Source organism: Gavia stellata, chromosome 8 (genome assembly GCF_030936135.1).
Source record: "Gavia stellata isolate bGavSte3 chromosome 8, bGavSte3.hap2, whole genome shotgun sequence".
NCBI classification, from domain to species: Eukaryota; Metazoa; Chordata; class Aves; order Gaviiformes; family Gaviidae; genus Gavia; species Gavia stellata.
This window is the reverse complement of record NC_082601.1, coordinates 26,743,061-26,767,459: the sequence shown is the minus strand read 5'-3', so window position 1 is coordinate 26,767,459 and position 24,399 is coordinate 26,743,061. Positions and strand designations below refer to the sequence as shown.

The 24,399-nt window shown below is 35.7% G+C and overlaps 1 protein-coding gene across 1 annotated transcript in view; it reads left to right on the top strand.

Annotated features, from left to right (window-relative positions):
• The window catches only part of TTN (titin), a 243,708-nt gene that overhangs the window by 78,277 nt on the left and 141,032 nt on the right, over nt 1-24,399 (top strand). The window contains exons 88-118 of the mRNA XM_059820083.1: nt 298-579; nt 846-1,124; nt 1,235-1,516; nt 1,639-1,917; nt 2,396-2,683; nt 2,838-3,116; nt 3,209-3,487; nt 3,578-3,856; nt 4,373-4,660; nt 4,814-5,101; nt 5,624-5,914; nt 6,637-6,924; nt 7,861-7,953; nt 8,076-8,358; nt 8,613-8,793; nt 9,150-9,239; nt 9,323-9,590; nt 9,689-9,949; nt 10,539-10,748; nt 10,881-10,958; nt 11,073-11,099; nt 11,810-11,857; nt 12,755-12,811; nt 12,911-12,988; nt 13,272-13,526; nt 14,181-14,273; nt 14,842-14,919; nt 15,633-15,701; nt 16,303-16,386; nt 16,950-17,030; nt 17,386-17,466. Coding sequence (XP_059676066.1) covers nt 298-579; nt 846-1,124; nt 1,235-1,516; nt 1,639-1,917; nt 2,396-2,683; nt 2,838-3,116; nt 3,209-3,487; nt 3,578-3,856; nt 4,373-4,660; nt 4,814-5,101; nt 5,624-5,914; nt 6,637-6,924; nt 7,861-7,953; nt 8,076-8,358; nt 8,613-8,793; nt 9,150-9,239; nt 9,323-9,590; nt 9,689-9,949; nt 10,539-10,748; nt 10,881-10,958; nt 11,073-11,099; nt 11,810-11,857; nt 12,755-12,811; nt 12,911-12,988; nt 13,272-13,526; nt 14,181-14,273; nt 14,842-14,919; nt 15,633-15,701; nt 16,303-16,386; nt 16,950-17,030; nt 17,386-17,466 — 5,817 coding nt within the window. The remainder of the gene's footprint in view (nt 1-297; nt 580-845; nt 1,125-1,234; nt 1,517-1,638; nt 1,918-2,395; nt 2,684-2,837; nt 3,117-3,208; nt 3,488-3,577; nt 3,857-4,372; nt 4,661-4,813; nt 5,102-5,623; nt 5,915-6,636; nt 6,925-7,860; nt 7,954-8,075; nt 8,359-8,612; nt 8,794-9,149; nt 9,240-9,322; nt 9,591-9,688; nt 9,950-10,538; nt 10,749-10,880; nt 10,959-11,072; nt 11,100-11,809; nt 11,858-12,754; nt 12,812-12,910; nt 12,989-13,271; nt 13,527-14,180; nt 14,274-14,841; nt 14,920-15,632; nt 15,702-16,302; nt 16,387-16,949; nt 17,031-17,385; nt 17,467-24,399) is intronic.

Sequence of the window (24,399 nt, the reverse complement as noted above, 5' to 3'; positions counted from 1 at the left end):
ATATTACTTAAAGAAAACCACACATGTCAGTTGATCTGTACTGAATACATAGAAGGAGAAGTAGAGTGGGACAATAAAGTAAGGAGAAACTAACTGAAATGCAGATAGAGAATTTTTTTGCTTCCTAATCTAGATTTTGGACCAACTTGAAATCATAAAAAAAAAAAATTCATAGCAATTGCAAAATTAGAATGTTTGTATGAATCCCTAAAGTTTACATTTTCTGTTACATATTTCCCTGCTTATTCAAAGAATCAGTGCAGTTTAAAGCATCATCTCCCCTTTTTGGCTTTCCAGAACCACCAAGGTTTATTAAGAAACTAGACTCATCAAGAGTTGTTAAACAGCATGATTCCACTAAGTATGAATGCAAAATAGGTGGATCTCCAGAAATCAAAGTCACCTGGTACAAAGGTGAAACCGAGATCCATCCCAGTGAAAAATACAGAATGTCCTTTGTGGATTCAGTGGCAGTCATCGAAATGCACAACCTCAGTGTTGAAGACAGCGGTGACTACACTTGCGAAGCTCAGAACCCAGCGGGTAGTGCAAGCACCAGTACCTCACTGAAAGTAAAAGGTCAGAATCCCAGTTCTTTCCTTACCTTTCTATCTGTATGAGTCCTCCTTTGTGGAAAAGCTGTTAAATCCCACTTTCTTTAGTCAGAGAGGCCAAAACCTGTCTGAACAGGTGCCAAATCTCTTGCCTGGTTGTTATGCTATGGGAGATCTTTCTTATTTATTGTTTGTCTTTGCTGTTCAGCATCCGAACAGCTGCTTGAATAGTCTGTCCTCTTTAATCTCCTTTGCTCAAATAACACAAACTTTAACCCCTTTTTTTTTCAGCACCCCCCATTTTTACCAAGAAGCCCCATCCAGTCCAGACCTTGAAAGGGTCTGATATTCACCTGGAATGTGAGCTTCAGGGCACTCCTCCATTCAAGATTTCATGGTATAAAGACAAAAGAGAAATTCGGAGCAGCAAGAAGTATAAGGTCATGTCCGAGAACTACCTAGCTAGTATTCACATTCTCAGTGTGGATACTGCAGATGTTGGTGAATATCACTGTAAAGCTGTAAATGATGTGGGAAGTGACTCCTGTATTGGCTCTGTAACACTACGAGGTTTGTATAAAGCTTGGCACCTTCTTGGCATTTCATTGTTCCTGTCATTCTCCTCCTACTTTTCCGGTCCTGGCGTGGTTTTTTACTGTTAAATGTCTTCTCTTAAATAGCACCGCCGACCTTTGTGAAGAAGCTGAGTGATGTCACTGTTGTAGCTGGGGAGTCGATTGAACTGCAGGCTGCAGTAGAAGGATCACAGCCCATTTCTGTTCTGTGGTTAAAAGACAAAGGGGAAATCATTAGAGAAAGTGATAATCTTTGGATCTCCTATTCAGAAAACATTGCAACTATGCGGATTGGAAATGCAGAACCAGCCAATGCTGGGAAATACATTTGTCAGATAAAAAATGATGCTGGAGTTCAGGAATGCTTTGCCACTCTGAGCGTGCTAGGTTGGTAGCATGGGATAAAAAACACAGTGTGTTTTAAGATGCTTTAAAATTTCAATTTTTATTATACTAATAACTATTGCATTGTTGTTTTTAAAAATGTTGTGACTTGCATCTCATTGCAGAACCTGCAGTCATTGTAGAGAAGCCAGGCCCAGTCAAAGTTACAGCTGGAGACTCTTGTACTCTGGAATGCACAGTAGACGGCACACCAGAGCTTACTGCTAGATGGTTTAAGGATGGGAATGAACTGTCCACCGACCATAAATATAAAATCAGTTTCTTCAACAAAGTATCTGGGCTTAAGATCCTCAATGCAGGACTAGAAGACAGTGGGGAATATACTTTTGAGGTGAAAAACAGTGTCGGTAAAAGCAGCTGCACAGCTTCCGTGCATGTTTCAGGTTAGTTGATTACTCTTTTTGAGTCACATCTGATCCTCTAGTTCCTTTACAAAGCCTTCAGATGTCAAACTCTTTCTCATAACTCTCTCCTGAGAGACTCATTGCTTGGATAATCTTAGGAGTACTTGGCATGCCACTTTGACAGGCATCAAGAATAGATGCCTACCTAACCTCTCAGGGGCAGGAGTTGTTGATTTCTTCAGCTTTAATCTACATGTCTTCTTGGACAGCTGGTGCAATATTGTTGCTTATGAAAAAGAAAGGCAAAAATAAAAAGTGTCCTTCAAAAAGTGTGAATAAAAGCTCCAGCATATCCTTAATCATCAACTATCTATTTTTCAGTGACTTAGATGTGTAGGAGCAAAGTGCTAAAGCAGATATATCAAAAGAAAGTTAACTGCTTTTATTCTGCATAGGGAAATTTTTACATTTTAAGCTCCTGTATGGTAATTTTTATTATTTTTTTAAACAAATGCAGATCGTATTATACCTCCTTCTTTCACAAGAAAACTGAAAGAAACATATGGTCAGCTGGGTACTTCTGCAGTACTGGAGTGCAAAGTTTATGGGTCACCACCTATTCTGGTTTCCTGGTTTCACGATGGACAGGAGATTACCAGTGGAGACAAGTATCAGGCTACCCTTACAGACAATACCTGTTCTCTGAAAGTGAATGGACTTCAGGAATCTGATATGGGAACTTATTTGTGCACAGCTACTAATGTAGCTGGGTCTGATGAATGCAGCGCATTTTTGAGTGTTAGAGGTCAGTATCAATAAGAAGCCAGAGTCAGAGGGCACAAATTTATTTTCGAAAAGACTTCATTCTTTGCTTTGTTACATATTTCTGATTACTATGCTCTTCATCAGAAATTCAAATGTACTTCTTTTCTTCTTTTCTGTTTTATTTGCATGCTTAGAACCACCATCTTTTGTAAAGAAACCTGAACCACTGAATGTTTTATCTGGGGCAAACATAAGCTTTACCAGTATCATAAAAGGCTCCTCTCCATTGGAAGTTAAATGGTTTAGAGGTAGTGTTGAGCTAGTACCAGGACACAGCTGCAATATCACCTTGCAAGATTCAATTGCAGAACTGGAGCTGTTCGATGTACATCCGCTTCAGAGTGGAGACTACACCTGCCAGGTCTCTAATGAGGCAGGAAAGATTTCTTGCACAACACATCTTTTTGTCAAAGGTTTGTCCAGACTACTGTTTCGTATGCTTCTTATGCTTCTAAAAATGATCTCTTGGCTTTATTTAATGTTTTCTTCCCATTGTTCATTATAGAACCAGCCAAATTTGTGAAGAAGGTGAATGATTTAAGTGTAGAGAAAGGCAAAAATTTAATCTTGGAATGCACATATATGGGTACTCCACCAATTTCAGTGACATGGAAGAAAAATGGAGTAAAACTAATGCACTCTGAAAAGCGTATCATCACCACTACAGAAACATCTGCCATACTGGAAATCCCTAGTAGCAAACTAGAAGATGAGGGGCAATATTCTTGTCATATTGAAAATGATTCTGGACAAGACAATTGTCATGGTGCAATCACAATACTAGGTGCGTCATCACTACATCAAGTGTTATTTGAACTACTAATGGTCATTGTGCAATACTTTTTTATGCTAATGGTGTGTGTTTGTTCTTCAGAACCACCTTACTTCATTACACCCTTGGAGCCAGTGCAGGTGACTGTTGGGGATTCTGCATCCTTACAGTGCCAGGTTGCTGGAACACCAGAAATGATTGTATCGTGGTACAAAGGCGATACAAAGCTGAGAGGCACTGCTACTGTGAAAATGCACTTTAAGAACCAAGTTGCCACTCTGGTTTTCAGCCAGGTAGACAGTAGTGACAGTGGGGAGTACATCTGCAAAGTAGAAAACACTGTTGGGGAGGCTGCTTCATCATCTTTGCTGACAGTTCAAGGTGAATATTTCATTTTAAAAAATAGGAAAATGGCCTATTTTTCTTGAGTATATTTAGCTATTTCGAAAAACAGATATTACCTTTTCCTTGTTAAACACTTTCCTGTTTCTTGACATGTAAGATACCCTGTGGCACTGCCTTCTATTAACAAAGGCATAACAGTAAAGCTAATCAAAAAACCACAACACTTCTGTAGGGATACAAGCTTCTGCATCTTCCTTTCCCATTGAGGGTACTGCTTTGATTATTACCACCATTAGCAGTTCTGAGGGTTAAATAGGCTCACTGTGTGTAGCTGAGGGCAGAATGGTTATATATTTTCCTGTAACCATATGCATAGTGCTCTTTTCACATCAGGTTCGAAATACAGGATATGCTGAATAACATTTTTAATCAGAAGTTACGAGCAAAAATCCAGCATACTCTGCAGTATATTAGGCAGTGATTATTGGTGAGTACAGCAATAGGTGCATATCTTCTGAAAGCCCTCATTGTACAATATCTGTTTTATTACAGAGCGTAAACTTCCTCCTTCTTTTACACGAAAATTAAGAGATGTCCATGAAACTGTTGGCTTACCAGTTACATTTGATTGCGGCATTGCTGGTTCAGAACCTATTGAAGTATCTTGGTTTAAAGACAGTGTACATGTAAAAGAGGACTACAATGTTCACACATCCTTCATAGATAATGTAGCAACTCTCCGGATTTTGAAGACAGATAGGAGCTTCATTGGGCAATATACCTGCACAGCTACCAATGCGATTGGGACTGCTTCTTCTAGTGGCAGGCTTGTCCTTACAGGTCGGTGGGCTGTGAAGCATTTAATGGAAATATCTTAAAACTTACTTTTGCTTTAATATGGATTTAATATTGTACAAATAATATTTATTTCACAGAGTTTTAAAGCAAATCAAGATTTTAAAGTGATGCTTTTTTATTTCTTTCACTCTTCAGAAGGGAAGACTCCTCCATTCTTTGATATCCCAATTACACCTGTGGATGGTATTATTGGAGAAAGTGCTGACTTTGAGTGTCACATTTCTGGAACACAGCCTATTAGAGTCACTTGGGCAAAAGATAACCAAGAGATTAGAACAGGAAGAAACTACCAGATCAGTTATGTAGACAACACAGCTCACTTGACCATCTTGAGAGTTGACAGGGGGGACTCTGGAAAGTATACATGCTATGCTAGCAATGAAGTTGGAAAGGACTCTTGCACAGCTCCACTGACTGTTAAAGGTACTGAATAGATAATATGTTCTGTGTACATTTTTCTTCCTTTAATTGTAGAGGAAACTAGCCTATTGTTGCAAGATAAGTTGGAGAAAAACTTTTGAGATATAGCTTGAAAGTACCTACCTGGAGATACCCACGGGTCTTTTAAGGGAATAGGAAAGGTCACTAACAACAATGGGAGGTGAAATAAAAGAATATTTTCTTCATACTGGTTTCTTTATAGGCTTTGGCCTATTTCTTTCTCAAGAACTTGACAAAAATCTGGGTTTTTTTTAAATGGCATTTGACTTAAATCAATGTAAGAGGATTTTTTTTCAAACAGGAAAATCAACTATGACAGTGACTGTAAGAGCAAGACACCTGCTGTTTAACTTGAGATACTTTCACTTAAAAAAAAATATCCTATTTAAATGAGAGTAAATATCAATTCCCCAATATTCAAATTTTTCTTGAAACATTTTCTTTAGAATTTTTAATTTCAGGTTTGATTCATAGAATTTGAATAATATGTTCTTTTTTTTACAGAACGAAAAACTCCACCTACTTTTACTAAGAAACTGTCCGAGGCAGTAGAAGAAACAGAAGGGAATGAACTTAAACTTGAGGGCCGTGTTTCCGGCTCTCAGCCTTTGAATGTTGCTTGGTATAAAAACAATCAGGAAGTTCATTCAAGCCCTTACTGTGAAATAGCTTTCAAAAACAATACCTTACTTTTGCATATAAAGAGCGTAGAGCAATCAGATGCTGGTTTATATACCTGTAAAGTGTCCAATGAAGCAGGAAGCGTGTTGTGTACATCTTCTGTTGTTATCAGAGGTTAGTTGAAGTCTTATTTTTCTTTGCTTCTTACTTTTCTTTGTTGTATATTAGCTGCAAATATAGAGCTTCTATCTTATGAGCTGGTTTTATTTAGCTCAACAGCATTAATTTGTCGAGATGGACAAGATAAAACTGAGTTAAACCACAAAATCAAGGAATTCTTTTAATTTTGTGTTTAAAATAAGACAATCTTTTTCAGGGAGGGGCTTCTTTACTTTTTCACTATTTGCTATGACTGATCTAAAGTGAACATTGAAATGTTTATGTGACACTTGTGTTGAATTTTTAGTCACTCTCTTTTCATGGAAGAGCAGTTTTTCTGTGCCATTACATCTAAGCTTGGGCAGCCTTCACAGTGTGTTGTGGCAGCATGGCACTTCATCATAATGCTCTTGCAGGAGATTGCATATTTGTTTCTTTAAAGGTGCTTATACAGATTTGCAGCCTAATAGCAGTGCTTTAGTTCTTACACAATTTTTTGCATGTGAATGTTCTTGCTGTGTGGAGAAAAGATATTTCTTGAATGTTTGCACAGAAAGCATACTCTCTTGATATTTATTCCATTTTCTAAAACTATGATTAACATTATCAGACTTCTGTTTATCCTCCTTCATTCCTTGCTATTGTCTTCCTAAGAATCACATGTATCTTTTTTTCTCTTACATTCTTAATCATACTCTCCTTCCTTGAGTATTCACTCAAGCATTTTCATATTGCAGAACCTAAAAAGCCTCCAGTTTTTGACCAACCTCTTCAGCCAGCAGCAGCAGAGGAAGGTGATACCCTACAGCTCAGCTGCCATGTCCAAGGATCACAGCCAATCCGGATTCAGTGGCTGAAGGCAGGGAGAGAAATAAGAGCTTCAGACAGATGCAACTTCAGCTTTGCTAAGGGAGTAGCTCTTCTGGAACTTGCTGCAGTTACCAAATCCGATTCAGGAGAATATGTATGCAAAGCTTCAAATGCAGCTGGCACTGATACTTGCAAATCTAAAGTGATAGTTAAAGGTACAGTAACATGGAGAAAATCAAGGCATATGATGGAAATTTAAAATAAAATTCCATCCTGCTTTGTTTTCTGTGGAACAAAAACGTTAATAATCTAGTAGCAAACAATTAGTATCTTCTATTTTTTTGCAAAACTGTACAATCTGTGAAGACAGTATATTTAACAATAATTTATATATAAATAGCAACATAAACAGTGGGAGATCAGTGTCAAATCAATAGTATATTCTTATAAAAAAAATTAAGAATTTAGTTTCTAAATCCAAGCACCTAATCTAAGAAAAATGCAAGTTAAATGAGTGAAATTACCTGGATATGCATATTTTATGGAAAGGATGGGAACAGTGGTGTTTCTTAAAGGAAAACACAAAAGGAATTTGACTGAGCATGTGACTTTAGAGGCTAATTGCTTCAGGACTGTTACAACTCTAAGACATATTAACCTTTTAGCTGAAATTAAATAAGCATGAGTCCTTCCATGAGGGTCTGGCCTTACCATTGCATAAAAGACATAATTCAGTAATATGTAGAAATAGTATCTTTTTCACTACATCAGTAGCTGCAAGACTAAGAACTATGCAAAAGAAAAAAAAAAACAATTTAACAGATCACTGATAAAAGAATGCTGGTAACTCTGAGGGTGAAATTTCCAGAAATAGACAGAAAAGAGAATACCTCACTAAAAACTGATCCATTATAGAAAATGAGACTTCTTATTTGCATGTCCATCTATGAATTTGCATCTATGCAGAAAATAGATGACCTGACTGAAGTTAATGAACAACACAATATGGCCCACAGTTATCTCTTGCATAATATTTTGTTCCATCTCTGTAATTAATTCAATTTTTACAATTCCTTTGGAAACATTATCATGCATGAACATAAGCTATTACATGAAACTATCTCTTTTAATTGATTGACTCTGTTTCCTAGAAAAAACAGCAGCTGCACCAGCAGCTAAGAAAGCAGAAGTGGAAGGAAAACTTTATTTTGTGTCAGAGCCTCAGAGTATCAAAGTCATGGAAAGTAAGAACTCTTTTCAAAAAAGTACATTGTCTTCTATTTGCCTATACCTTTTGTTTGAGATTATGTCCTGCTGTCATAGACAACTGGAAAGACTTAGCTTCCTCATTTGCATCTTTCCGCAGAGACTGTGGCAACATTTATTGCAAAAGTTGGAGGAGACCCAATTCCAAATGTTAAATGGATGAAGGGAAAATGGAGGCAACTCAACCAGGGAGGTCGCATTATAATCCAGCAGAGAGGAGACGAAGCCAAACTAGAAATAAAGGATGCAATAAAAACTGATTCTGGCATGTACAAATGTGTAGCTTTTAACAAACATGGTGAAATTGAGAGGAGTGTAAACCTACAAGTTGAAGAAAGAAAGAAAGAAGTTGTTGAAGGGGATCTCAGGGCAAAACTAAAAAGGTATATGGAAAGGTTTTATAGATTAATTTGCCATCAACACAGAAGAAACATTTTTTATTACATATCTGAGATCAAGATATAATTTTTAAATATCTTTTAATTATGAATAACTGTACTAAAAATTATTAAGGATTGACTAGATGAAACTAAGGATTCTGTTGCGCAGGGCAGCTCTAAGTTGATTTATTTTTTCAGTGAACAACTTTCTAGGAATGAAGCATTGTATATTTAATTTATGTCATTGATTTGATTAGCACTCCAACAAAAAGGAAGGAAGAAGAAGAACAACATATTGATATCTTGGAACTTCTCAAAAACGTAGATCCCAAAGAATACGAGAAATATGCTCGCATGTATGGAATTACAGATTTCCGTGGCCTCCTGCAAGCCTTTGAGTTACTAAAGCAAACCCGAGCAGAAGAAAGCCATAGATTGGTAAGACACAGCATGACTGCAGCATTGGCTTTCTTAGGAGTAATACTGTTTCATTGAACAGACTTGGTGTCCATGCTCTGATGTTACTGTGTGTGCAGGAATTTCTCGTTCCTCTTTAGATCTTTTACTGACAGTTCTCAATTTCTTGCATGCTCAAGCCCAGGAAGAAAGAATGGGCCTTCTGGCCAAGTATGTTCTGTCTTCACAACTTGGCTGCAATTTTTAAGATGGGAAGATAGGCTAATTACAGTACAGTTACAGAAAATTTGATGTAGGAACTAATTCTATATTGGATAAACATGACAGCTTGACATTTAGTATCCTTCAATCTTTGAGTATATTCTGCCTTTTTACAGGAAATTGAGCTAACAGAAAAAGCTCGAAGAGAAGATCAGGAGTTTGATGAACTTGTAGCTTTTATTCAGCAACGACTCTCACAGACGGAGGTAACATATTTTTGGACGGATTTGTGAAATATTCAAACCCATAACAGGGAACTTGAAACTAATTTAAAGTAATATTTTTTCAGCCTATTACTCTGATCAGAGACATTGAAAATCAGACGGTTTTAACAGATGAGGATGCTATCTTTGAATGTGAGATTAAAATTAACTATCCAGAAATTAAACTTTCATGGTACAAGGGAACCCAGAAACTGGACTCCAATGACAAATATGAAATTAGAGTTGAAGGTGATCACCACATACTGAGAATCAGGAACTGCCAACTTGAAGATCAGGGAAATTTCAGAATAGTGTGTGGACCACACATTGCCAGTGCCAGGCTAACTGTGATCGGTAAGTGTACTTTTGAAGTATGTATTTGAATTAATTTACACTTTAATTATTCCACTGCCTGATGTCTGCTAAAAATGTATGTTTTAACATGCTAATAGAACCTGCAGTTGAACGGCATCTTCATGACACTACTTTCAAGGAAGGAAACACATGCACGCTCTCTTGCCAGTTCTCTATCCCAAATGCCAAGTCTCAGTGGTATAGAAATGGGAGACCCATTAAGATAGGAGGGAGATATTCAACACAAATCTCTGACAAAGTACACAAACTCATCATCAAGGATGTTAGAACAGAAGACCAGGGACAGTATACCTGCAAGCTTGACAATCTAGAAACAACTGCAGATCTGGCCATTGAAGGTTTGTAAACAGATATAGAAACTCTTTATTACAGTAGTGATAAACAGTTTCTGGATGTTCCATTAACAGAACAAATGAAAATAAAAGGAATTCCTTAAAGAGATATTCCCAAACTTGGAAATGGACTAAACAAGAAATTTTGCTGTCCTTTCTCTTTGAACAATATGTGACATACTTGTGTAAGTTAGTACTTTTAGCTAAACCATCATTACTAATGTCCCCTGGCCCTCAAACAGTCTGAGTCATACTTGCTTTTATTTTATTTTTCTGATACTCTTATATTTTCCTTGGATTTCCTCTTTTTCTTAATTATTCTTTATCTTTAATTTCCTTAATGGCTTTTCTTATATAATTTATCTGCACAGCAATCTTATTATAGTTGTACTCTTACGTCTTCTAATCTTCATTCTTACATAGAAAACTTCATAGAAGATGGAATCCCTTTTTTTTACCCTACTTTTTCAAGATCTATTGTTATTATCTTTTATTATAAAGTAGCTATTATAATGAAAACAATGAGAAGGAATTAGATAAGCTAAATGGCCTGGTGGTGCATAACAATTTATATATTTTTTGTTTCTAAAAACAGCGGAACCAATTCAGTTCACAAAGAGCATACAGAACATTGTAGTGAGTGAACACCAGTCTGCAACCTTTGAGTGCGAGGTGTCTTTTGATGATGCAGTTGTGACATGGTATAAAGGCCCCACTGAACTGAGAGAAAGTCCCAAGTACAGCTTCAGAAGTGAAGGTCGCTGTCATTATATGACTATTCACAATGTTACTGCAGAAGATGAAGGTAAAAATGCTTGGAATATTTGTGCTGATGCCATTCTTTTATCTGATTTTGTTGTCTGGTTTTTTAATGATAAAGGCATACAAATATCAACCTTTAAAGGCATATAAATATCAACATTCTTGGCTATTGCAGGTGTATATTCTGTAATTGCTCGTCTTGAACCAAGAGGAGAAGCAAGAAGCACTGCAGAGCTCTATCTAGTAACCAAAGGTTAGTGAATATGCTAAACAAATTTGTGATCATAGCCATCTGCAAATTTGTGAGTTTGAAACATGATTCTGGAAAAATAAATAGCCCTAAAAGAAATCTAATATTCTTTTGCAGAAATCAAACTGGAGTTGAAGCCACCAGGTAAAGATCATAAGCAAGACTGGCACAATATCATGTCTATACTCTGTCATAGATTTAGTCCATTTCTCTGCTTTACTTTTAATTTTCAAATCCTTTTTTCCTGGTTATACTAAGTCAAACCTACACCCTGAAAAAATATTCCTCATCCATAGATATGAGGAACTATTTATTCTCATAAATAGTGCCAACATTCTCATAAATAGTGGCAATGAATACTGCGATAACTCCAAAATCAGTGATATTAATGTGTCTGGGGTCCTATTTTGTACAATATGGGAAGTCACATTCTCTAAAACAAAAAAGTTTATTTTTGTTTGAATGACTGAGGAATAGAACAATGAAGAGGTACCAATGAATAGATTCAATGTCCTCTGCACAACTGAAAAAAGATAACCAAGGCGGCAAAATGCGTAGCAATCATCTCCTATTGATGTACAATTATCTCATTTTCTGAATGTTTTTAAAAGCCTACTCCAAAATGATGCAAGAATTATTTAGAAATAAAATTAAACAGTGTAGAGTCTGGCCAGACTAAAAGATTAATGTAATTAGTTATCTATTGGTCAGCTAGCTTATTCTTGATGAGCAAGCTACAATCCTTGTATGCTAGAACAGAAAGATTAAAGCACCATGAACTACTATATTCTTGGGGGCAGCATATACAAATCTATCTTTTTTTATTAAGTCAATTAAACATTTTGATTTTCTAGACGTTCCTGATGCCAAGGTTGCAGTTCCACCTCAAAAACCAGCTGAAGGTAGGGTAACAAACCGTACTTGTTCCAGAGTGCTGTTTTATATCAGCACTGTAGCAGCAGGCTGGCAGGAACCTCAGAGAAAAAATCTTAGACAGCTCAGTGATAGGATCTAGTTAATTGTCTCTATACAAATATGATAAGGGCAAGGCTTGGTTTGGATAGGCTTGTTTTGCTGTGTGGAAGGTGAAAACTATACACAGGTAGTGGTAAGAATGAAACCTTTTCTCTTAAAAAGAGTTTGTCCTTTCCATCTTATTTTCTTATCAGTCTCTTGTTCATTCAATCTTCCTTTTATTTCCATTTTCCTTTTCTGATCATTCTTTATTTTCAATTTTCCTCCTTTTCACCACAGAAATATCTTTTAAACCAGCTGTCTGAATTACTACCCTTCAGGGAAAAAAAAAAAAAGGGAAAATAAAATACAAATATTCTTTTAAAACCATACAAGAGATTGCATGTTTATTGCTCTGGTATTGGACTACAGACTACAAACATTACATATATTTCTGTTACATTTAATAGTTTACTAAGAACCTTAGAAGCTCAGTCTTCCTGGTTTCATTTCCAGGATAATTTGGTAAATGCTTGCAGTGGCAGCAGGAGGGGAAAGATTTGTTATTTAGATCAATTACTATCAGCAAAGATAGCAGAGTGATGGCAGTAAAGAAAATAAAGCTGAAAAGGGTCAGGGTTCAAACAAAAGTAACTGGGAGTTCCCACTCAAAATATATTCTTCCAACTACAGTAAACTGTCAGAATGAGCACCGTGTTTGCTCTTATTGTGCAGCTGCAATAAAATCATACTCATCTATTTTCCAAATGCATTAGGATTTTTCTTCATTTACAAGAAAACCTCATACTCGTGTTTTATTCTAAATATTTCATTTTTCCTACAAGCTGCCCCTATTCCTATTCTTCTGCCTCTTGTTCCACAACCAGAGGAGAAAAAGCCAGGTAAGAATACTTAAAGTATTTGGAGAGCGTGTACATGTTTCATTATGACTGTTGGTTTGGGGTTTTTTTATTTAAATTTCAAAATATATTCTTTTTAAGCAGAAAAAAAGGTTCCAGTAAAGAAAGTCTCCAAAAAGGTGGTTAAAAAAGGTCCTGAAGAAGTCCCACCACCTAAAGGTAACTTTTTTCCTTTTTTTTTTAACTTTTTAAAAAATAGTAAAATTATCTTGTGGAAACAAGGCAGCTTGTTTCAAATTACCTTGAATCAAACAAATCTGTTTGATTTTTATCTTTATGTTAAAAACGTATACATTCAAAATCCAAGCTGATTAGGACTGCTTAAGAAACAGTCACTTTAAACCATCTGTGAGGGTGAAATAATTTCATTAACTGAGAACATCCAATACACCTTGCAAATTCCAGGCTGTGGTATGAATAATCAATTTTTTTTTTTTTTAAGTTCCTGAGGTGCTGCCAGAGAAGCCCAAAGAGATCAAAATAACATCCATGGCAAGGAGAGAAGAGATTCATGAAGAAAAGAAGGAAATATATGAAAAGCCCAAAGAAATTTATGAAGAATGGGAAGAAGATTATGGAGAAGACCATGATTATTATGTCAAGGAAGAAGGCTATGATGAAGGGGAAGAGGAATGGGAAGAAGCTTATGAGAAAAGAGAAGTGACTTATGAAGAAAAAAGAGTCATTCATGAAGAAGGTATTTTAATTATCATACCATTTTATTTCTTCTCTTTTCTCATATTTATTATTAAGGCCCAAAAATTTTGAGCCAGGCAGCATTTTTTAAAATTTTTTTTCTTACAATAACTTGAACCTTAATATGCTGCCAAGTTTTAACTGGCACTTCATGATAAGACAAGGGGTCTAGTATGACAAGGTATAGATGCAAATAGAAATTGATACATTATAATTTGGTTGCCGATGGACTTTGCAGATTGGGACATCTTTAAAACCTAATAAGAGTTAGTAGTTTGTAAGGATATGTGTCATTTTTAGTTGTTTTGGATATTTCTTCTAACATTTTCATGTATTCTAGATAAACTTGATTTAGGTTAAACATTTCACACATTAATTGCTTGATGTTAATAGCTGTATTTGGCAATTCCTTGCATGCTTTAACTGTCTTGGGTAGTAGTACCATGTATGCCTCTAGGAACAGAATTTGGCTCTGATGAGAAAACGTCAAATTTGGAAATAAGCAGAAAATTTTACTGCAACAATTGGATCTCCAAAGCTCTCTGTGTGTTTTTCAACTTCATAAACTTATAATGGTATAATTAATAACTTTTGTGTATATCAAGCCTTCAGACAACGCATTTTTCATCAATAGCCGATGTTATTATTTTTAAAGTGGTTGAAGTTCCTAAGAAGCCTATGCCTGAGCGAAAACAACCAGCAATTACAGCTGAAAAGAAGGAAAAGAAAGAAGTAACAGTTCGTAAAGGTATGACTTTCCTGCAAAACTAACAGGAATATGCAGATTAAGATCTCTCATGCATCTTCTTCAAGCTGAACTGTGGTGGTTACTCACATTTCCTTGAAAAGGAGACAATTCTCTTTATGTTGGACAGTGACATGAGCAAGGATTATGGCAACCCTTCCTCTTCTCCCACCTCATATTTTCAATCAGAGAGAGAATAGTGGCAATGGTGGTTGAAGCAAACCAAAAATTGCCGGCAAAATCAAACTGAGCTTTCAGTTATCTTTCCTTCTCATGGTATATTAGCTTTGGGCACGGGTGGTGCATTTGAACCAGTGAACACTGCACTTCTGAGAGGTATCCTCCATTTAGATCAGTGCATATCTCTCAGGGGAGGGTGGGCCTGACCACCTGTTTCACAAGTGCCTTTACCACCACGGTTCACCACCAGTGAACAATGTGCTGAACAATGCACAGGATGCACAAAGGTTATAACATCCTAAACAAGAAAATAGCCAGTTCTACCTGGTTTGTGTCTGGAAAATAATTTGCAAGATGATTTAAACAATAAATATATCTGAATCACTTACAGTTGTCAAGAAACCTGTCGATGAAAAAGTGGAGATAACCACTCAGAGGGTTGCAGAAGAAAAAGTCAAACAGGCTGAGGGTAACTACTGTTTAACTACCTTAATGTCATCTTTACATGAAAATAGTGGCTGTTGTTACTTAGCTGATCCGGATTTGCTTTGTCTTCATCTAACATGGGTCTGATCAATTTTTCAGTCTTTGAAACATCTAATAAAAGCTTCTACTGAATTGTATAAAAGGAAGATGAAACGCATTTTAGGGGAAAATATATAATGCAGATGCTAACTACCAATGCTTTAAGAAAGGAAGTGCATGTTAATTTGCACTAGGTGAAACAGTATGTTTCACTCTAAGCTGAAGATGTGAAATCTCCATCTTCCTCAGATTTCCATCTTGACCTGTCTACCAGGATGTCTTGGTTAATTGTTCGGTTGTGAAATAAAGATGCATCCTTATGCTCTTGCTAACCACCTCCCCTTGTATAACATTTCCCATTCTGCAGCAGGAGTCTGCTGCCTGCAATTCAATATGCTCAGGATTCAATATGGTCAGGATATGACCTGTGTACTAAACACCCTGAGTTACCAAGCCCCTTTAGAAGGTAGCAATAAAAAGAAGCAAACACATACCTTCTGTTGCTTTGCATGGTTCCAAGGAGCCTGACTTAGCTACCGAGTTAGATTATGTTTGTCTTGTTTGTTGTTTTTTCAACATCATTACTAGATAGCTGCAGACTTATTTTGATCTCTTTATTAAATACATGACTGAGTAACAGAATTTTCATGCCAACAGTTACCAAGAAAGTTCTACCACCAAAACCTACACCAATGATCATTGAGGAAAAAGTTCTGAAAAAGGAAGGTACAGATCAGCATCTTTCAATTGCAGTTTACATTTCTTCCAGCACCCTGTGTGTTCTTGTGCTTCTTGTGGATATGTGGGCCTGTGTGTATGTACCTGAATCTACTGTACTAGTCATGCTGTGACTACTCTCAGTGTTTAAATATTATGTGTACCATGCTTTTATCTTTCATAAAGTCTGTTTTTAACATGTTTGTGGCTAGCCTTTTGATTCTTGTTTAAACAGCCTACAGGATATTGCAGTGTGATTTAGCTTTTTCTTCATCTATTCTGCCTGCTGGCCTATGCTTACATGATGATGGCCCAGTGCCCCAAAATTTCTTTGAAGAACTGCCTTTGGAATTCTTCTGATATCCTGTTTCCAAAAGCCTGTGCATGCATTTATTTTAAATTTTTGTGTTAAAGTCTTTAACAGATACTTAATATTATACTTGTATGGTAGTTTTGTGTTCAGTATTTCATAATATGAATACTGACTGTCTAAATATGTCTATGACTTAAATGTGCAACACAGATACAGATTTGATAAAAACTCACATGCTGACTACCACTAATGTGGATCTAGAATATAAAATACTAAAACAAAATCCTATCTTTAAAGTACCGACAGTAGAAACATGGACTGTTTTAGAAGAAAAGATGTCGGTTTCTGTTCACAGAGAAGAAGAGTATTCATATGTCACAGGTATGTACAAAACCAAAAATCTGTGCACCCAAATCAAAACAATCTTTCAATCCAACTAGATTTTCTTTTAATCTATTTTTATGTATGGCAAATTACATATTTAGACACATCATATATCTGTCTTTCAATATGCATTGCTTCTTTTTGTTCATTGCGTTACATAGCCTCAATTTTTTTTACATTAATAGATGTCAAGATTTCAACTATTTTATCTTAACATTGTTTAAATGCTTTTCTTTGAAGAGCCAACAGAGCATGAGAAAACAGTTGAAGAAAGATTCTTTGAAGCTGTTTACCCAATTGAAGGTAGATTAATTAAGAATGAGAGGCTAATCAATATTTAAGATTTTAAAAACAATTTGAATTTGTAGTTACTCAAAACTCATTGTGAGATTTTCACATGCTGCTGGTTTTCTGGATGAAATTTTTTTACAAACTAGCACATGTGTTTCAGTGACCTTTGTGTACTGGACACACATGTCTTCTTAAAAGCTTTTCAGATTTACTACAGACCTTGTTATTTCCTATCTCCAAATTTAATATCTTTAAAATTCCTATTATAGCACATAAGGAAGTTGAAGAGGAGGAAGAAGAAGAAGAAGAAGTCGTCATTTCTACAGAACTGGAGATCCCTCACACTGAAGGTGAATAAAATCTTTATATCATCATGCACTCCTTTTTTCTGAACTTTCACGTTATCTGCCTGTACCACTCTTTACCAAAGGACAGCATATCAGAACTGAGATCTTTCCATCTCTCTATGGCTCTACTCTCAAAAGTTCAAGTCCTATTGCATTTCTAAATCTAATTCTACTTTATCACTGCTTTAAATAATTCTTTGAATAGCTTTTTTTGGGCTGAGCATATTGTGTCTGTTTGATAAAACAGCATATTTTTTGACATATAGTGTTTGATTATCCAGGGTATTGAAAGTAGCCTACTGTGATTTACCAAATATTTTTACTGCATCCTAAGTGTTCACCACCTATCTCTTTAAAGTGCCTGAGATACCAGAGAGGCATGTTCCAGAAGAAAGAAAGCCTGTTCCTGTCCCTAAGAAAGAAGCTCCACCAGTTAAAGGTATTTTTACTGCCCTAGTAAAAAAACAAAACCCAAACCCCAAACAAATTGTCTTTCATTATATTATTTTTCATGTTTTCTTGAATATATTTATGAACTTACTCTCTATGTGGCTTTGGTTTTGCATTATCTCCATATGCATTATTTTATTTCGCATTATCTCTTTCACTTTTTCATTTGTGCTATAACTTAGCTTACAGCTTGCATTTCTCTCAGCTCTGGCCCTTCTCTTTCCTAACAATCTTGTGATTGGTGTTTGTATTTAGGTTGTGTGGCTTTTGCAGGCAAGGGTAGGGTGTTTTTACTTCAAGAGAGTGCCATGAAAGGTGAAGAAATGTTAACATTGGAATTTTATACTGTATCATAATGTCTTTCCCATATAGTCCAGTGTATGTCCAAAAGGTTGTACATTGTATTGTGTTGCAGTGCTCAGGTCCTTGTCCAGGCACTATGTTCTATAAAGCAATCTTGGATTACTGAAATCTGGATAAGCGGTCCAAAAACTAAAGCTCTCTCACTTTGACAATGTTTTCCAAAGTTCCTGAAGTCCCTAAGAAACCCGTCCCAGAAAAGAAAGTTGCTGTCGCTAAAAAGGAGGTGGCTTCCCCAGAAAAAGGTACAGCATCTTTTGAATGTGGGCATTAATCAGTCCTGTACTGTTGTGCTGTTTTCCTAACTACTATTCACTTCTCAATATATGCATATAATAAGTATTGGCTTTGTGTGTTATGTTGTGTGTCTGTTCTCATCTAAGACAAACTCAAAAGCCTTAGAAAGATTACTTAAACAAATTTTAATACCTTTAAAGTTCCTGAAGTGCCTAAAAAACCTGTGCCTGAAGAAAAAGTACATGTTCCTGTTCCCAAAGAAGAACCTCCACGTGCCAAAGGTATACTTAGTGATGGAGTGTACATGTACCTGTTGAATATCTTTTTAAATTTTTTTTTTTTTTAGCCTGTATGTAAACATGTTTGTGTTAGAAATTAATTTTTAATGTATAATTCTCTGTGCATATATAACAGTTTTTAAGGCCAGGTAACATACTTGAGCAGCTCTTCCTTCAGTTAAGAAATCAGTCTTAAAGCACTTGATAGGTTTCCAGAGTCTGGTTTGATTCCCCCCCCCCAAATCTTTTCTCATCCCTTTCTATGTTAAGTGTATGAACGTGTCATGCAGTATGTCTTGATATTCTTATAAATGGATTAATGAAATTCTATAATACTCCAATAAATCTTTGAAATATATAACTCAGTTATCTTACATTTTATCTTTTTTAAGTGCCAGAGGTGCCTAAGAGAGCTCCCCCAGAGAAAAAAATTGCTGTTCCAAAAAGAGAGGAAGCTCCACCACCTAAAGGTACACTTAAATAAATAACATTCTTTTCTTGTTATCTTAAGCATCTTGTTTATGTCCAATTTTGGGTTTTATTGTTAAGTGAATCTGGGTTTAGTTGTACTTCAGTTACATTAGCTATGTAAATTCTGTGTCAGTTTTGTGGATAACTGTGCTATAGATGCAGTCTTAAAACACCTGTAATTTTAGTTACTTAATATTACCATAATTCATATCTCTGAAGTGCCAGAAGTACCTAAGAAACCAGCTCCAGAAGAAAAAATAACATATGTTCCTAAAGTAGAAGAAGCTCCACCTGCAAAAGGTACAATATTGTTCACTGCAATATAGTTTATTGTAGTCTTTAGGAACATTGTGTTTGTCTCAGCTTGCTCAGCTATTTTGTTTTGTAAGCAAAATATGTCCATGTGTAATCTTTTTGAATGATACATTTCTGTTACGTGATGCTTTTGCCAGTTTTGCACTTTATAGGTCCTAAAACAAAACACTTTTTTTTTAAGTGCCTGCAGTTCCTAAGAAACCTTTACCTAAAGAAAAAGTATCTCCTCCTGTTCCTAAAAAAGCCGAGGCTCCTCCAGCTAAAGGTATGCTTTCCAGTAGAATGAAAGAACATGCTGCTTCTCAGCTTCTGTTTGTGTGTTCTGTATTGTTATCAGTCATGGATTTGTGCTTCCCCTGTGAATTCTGCTGTTCTGATTTAGTAACAATGAATCATTACAGTATGTTGTATGTGTTGTGCAATACTTATAAAAATATTATTTCTAAATATTGAACCTCTGTTATGTGTTATGTGCTCAGTACCCTTAAGCAATTCTTTGGAAACCTGGATTTAGCATTTTGCAACATTGCTTTCACAATGGAATTGGAAAAGCATACATTTAATATTGTTATCTTTCAAAGTTCCTGAAGTGCAGAAGAAAGCCACTTTTGAAGAAAGAGTACTTATTACAGAAGAAAGAATATCTGTTGCCATTCCAGAGGAAATCCCTCCACCTGAAGGTACACTATAAACAGACAATAGTGAGAAACTTGTGCTTTGTCTACAAGTCTGTTGTTCTAAGACTAAAAAAGACTAAAATCAAAATACACAAAAATTTTGTGTTAGTTATCTTGTGTAAGTTTTGTGTTGAACATTTTACAGACTTGCAGGCAGTTAAGAGCCTCCTGAGTGCCATTTATCCTTTCAGTCTTGAATGCCAGGATCCCACCCCATTGACATGAATGGAAACTCTACCACTGAATTACCATGATCTTGGGATCAGGCTCTCATGAAATCATAGTAAGAAGTATGGACGTTTAGTGTTGAGATTAGATTCCGCTAATTAGGACTGTAACCATCCATTTGTCATACTCCCTACAAAGGTCTCTATATCCCTGCAGATAACAATACTATTTCTCTCTGCAGTGTTAGCTTCTCGCCAGCTCTTTTAGTTCACATTCTCATAGTCAGAGAAGGTTGAGATCAGTTGTTTAAGTTAGTATAATTCTACAAAATATCTGCTTCAAGATAGCTGAAATCAAGATTTTGACCATTTTATATCCCATTAATAACTAGCCAGTCAAGACAATTTACATATTCTATTAAAAAGCACAAATTAGTTTTTAAAAGTAGATATGGAAGTTATCTATCTAAAATATGAACATGCAAATATATTTTCATGTGGATACGTGCAGTGTTAAATTCTCTTTGTCGCCTGCAAATTAACTTTTTACCCTAGAACAAGTTGATGTTTTCCCTGATACAGTCATATTTGTAGATGTGCACATGCCAGACTTTCCTTTCAATTCTTGACCTACCCTTCTCATCTTGTTCCTGTCTTTCTTACTTTCATGTATCTGGATCAAGGAGCAGCCTCTAACTCTGACTGTTGTTTCCCCCCCCTCAGCTGTTGTGATGGGGAAGTTTGGGGAGCTAAGGTATTCTAATGGACTGACAGTTGACCAGTGAAGGATATTTGAGAGATACAACAGCACATGATAGGGTATATGGGACATGGACAAAACACATGATTTAGAGCAAATCATACATATGTGTATGCACAGGACTTTCTGTATTCTATGCATATCTGTCATTGACATATAGAACTTGTAAGAATTGGTCTTCATCTTCTCCATCCATCGATCCCTCCCTCCCTCCATCCATTCATTCCCCCAAAATACTAAAACTAATAATTTTCTTTAAAGAACCAGGAGTTGAAGAATGGGGTGAAGAAGAAATGGAGGAAGTGTCTATTTCCATTCACAGAGAAGAGATTTCCAAAGGTACGCCCACAATTCAGGAATACTAGGCAAAAGCAAAAAGTAATTTTTGTTTTGTACCAAAAGTAGTGTGGATTAATATCTACTCTATTAATAAAGAAAAATTTACTACTATATAAATACATTTCATATCTTATAAACTTTAATGCTAAGAATGTCTACAATTTCTAGTACTTGCTTTTGGAAAGTGTAGTAGTTAATCCCGTTTTGATACAGTGAAAATAATGAGGTATCTCTTGGATGGTGAGAATTATCAGCCCTTCTTTTTTTTTACAAAAATTCTCTATTGGAAGTTCCTTTTCCAGCAGGTTGCCTGGATGAAGTAAAGGTCCTTCAGAATATCATGGTGCAGTCTGTTTCCTCAGATCATTTCATTGTAAAATGACTAAATTGTTTCCACCTGTAAGTTTACTGGTGGTAACATAATGCTGTGAAGGATGGTAATATACACTGATTGACTCAATTTCCATTACAAGTGACACTGTAGAAAGTATTTTCAAGGGATGGCTTTAGTCAAGGGATTTTCTCGGTATCTGGGAGAGAGGTTTTCTCAAAGTGAGCAAATTACAACATTAGTGAGCTAGTGGACAGAGGAATGGAAAGTGCTGATGTAGTACTTCAAATGCTGAGCATTTTCAAATTCCTCAAGATGAGAGCTCAATCTCAGTTCCATTTAAGTTGCTTGGAGTTTTTCCATTGGCTTCAGAGGGAGCAGGATGCTTGAATGTAGATGTTGTAGCATCAGAGGTATCTGTTAGTAAAGCACACTGCTTATTCTTGTCTTACAAATATTCTGTTGCTTACCAGGGACATAAAGGAAGTAATAAATGTCAAATACTTAAACTCAAGTATTTTTTTATTTTACTCTTTTTAAGTGACTGAAGAAGAGTCTTACTACATAGAGGAGAGGGTAACTGTTCCTAAAAGAGAGGAAGCCCCACCCACTAAAGGTATACATTCTTTTCATTATAAGATATTTGTTGTTTCATCATTTTGAGCGTTATGTTGCCACTGTATGTTTATCTCCATTTGTGTTTTTTTGTATTAAGGAACTGTGTGCATGTTATAGTCATACTACTCCTCTTTGTAAAACTATGTATTGTAATCTTTTAAAGTGCCTGAGAAGCATAGGCGAGTTGTCCCTGAACCAAAAGTTCTGGCCGCCCCTAAGGAAGCTCCAGGAGTTAAAGGTATAAACCAGTTCCTCATCTGGGTGATGTATCTTAAAGGGAATTAATGTTTGTCTTACTGTCTTGTTTGTACATGTTGACGTGGGTAGCATCTGCTTCCGGTGATGAATGGTTGTATCATATTCCATCCTGTATTATGAAAAGTATTGTTTGCATTAACTCAGTAAAGCACATTGTGATGTAGTAGACAATTACAAATATTACACCTTAATATTCTTTCTCATCTTCCTTCTCATCTTACCCATTTTTCTAAAGTTCCTGAAGTTCATAAGAAAGCAGTTCCTAAAGAGAAAGTACCTGTCCCTCTGCCTAAAAAAATGGAGGCTCCACCAGCAAGAGGTATATCAGTGGTTTGTTCCTGTTGCAAAAAATGCTTTTTTTGCTGCATTCCATCTTTAAAATACATGCATGTTGATAAAGAATTTATCTCATATATCAAATTTCTTCAACATTAAATATGTACTTATGTCCATTTGTCTATAATGTGCCCTGTGTTGTCTTGATGAGATTTATGTGTTATTTAATCTTTTATCTTATGCCTGTTGGTGAACTCAATCAAATTTTCTAAAGTTGCACAATCTTTTTTAAGAACCTGCAGAAGAACAGGTGCCCACTTTTGAGATAGAAGTTGAAGAACCTCCATCGACCAAAGGTAAACAAACTGAGAGTATTATTATCGTGATGATTTTTGTTTGGCCTTGCAGTATTTGTGTTTAGGCATTTTACTTAAATAAATTTTTGGTTGTTAGTATCTGTAACCTCTGTCTGGATTTCCCCTTTCTTTTGACTATTCATCTTTGTGCTATGGCTGTAAAGTACACTCTTCTGTAGTGTCTCATTTTTGTTGCTGTTGAAGTTTACTTAGAATTTTCTTTTTAAAAAAAATCATATTAAGTGGAAAAAACTTACATATGTCTGCATTTCAAATATTGCAATTAAGTATTCTTACACTTACTATTTTTAAGTGACTGAAGTGCACAGGAAAATTATCACCGAAGAAAAAGTTGCAGTTGCTAAAAAAGAGGAGGCTCCACCAAAAAGAGGTATATAATTTTTCAGAGCTACAAAAGAGAAATCTTGTTTCAGAATACTGATATATATTTATAAAGTCTAATTGTCTAACACAAGCTGTAATGTTCAGTGTTTGATGCCTGTATTTATTTATTTATTTATTTATTTATTTTTATAAATCTTTTAAAACAAACTTTTTCTTAAAAAATGCCAGCAGTGCCCAAGAAGCCTGTGCCAGAAGAGAAAGTACCTGTTCCGATTTCATGGAAAGCGGCAGCTCCACCGGCTAAAGGTAGTCTTTTGAAAGTAGAGAAGGCTTCTAAATATCAGATGTCCGTGTGCATCATACTCACCATCTGCCTGGTTAATCAAATCCCAGTCTCTTCTGACTTGATTATCAATTAAAAGGACCTTTGTCTTCTCCCCTGCAAAAGAATGCAGAAGGTGACAGAGAACAGTCACACATCTGCATTCCTTGCATTTTCTAGCCACTATTTAACTTCATTGATCACTCTGGCTGCTTAAGAGCTTTGGGAAGCTGAGTGAAGACATCTACTCAGTGAAGAAGTTAAATAAATATGAACATATTTAGAAAAAAAACTATCAATGTTTTATAACATTGTCAATATTCAGTGAAGGGTTTCAAACTTACAAATATGCCCTCTGTTTCTGTGATTTTCTTGTGTTTGAAAAGTCATTTTGCTATCTATCCTGTATATGTGGTGTTCTGTGGTTTAATTATGTTTCTGAAGAGCCTAGAGGCAAATTATTTATATCTTACTTTCATCACAATCATTCCATCTCACTTCATGATGTGTGAATATGCTGTTTGCTTTTTGATGTGTTTTGGTCCATATAGCTATTATTCTAATATTATATATATTATTCAGTAGACATTATTTTAATATTTAACTATATTTTATTTTAATATTTAACTATGTTTCTGCTGTTACTAAAATTGCACAGTGTTTCAAAGTGTCTAATTTATCTGGGGAATTTATTTCTGGAACCCCCCAAAATGGTAGTCTTCAAAATCCTTAATGCATATCTAGCTACTATGCATTAAAGCTTCAGCTGGTCATTTTCTCTGTTAATTTAAATGTCTTTATGTTTTTATGTC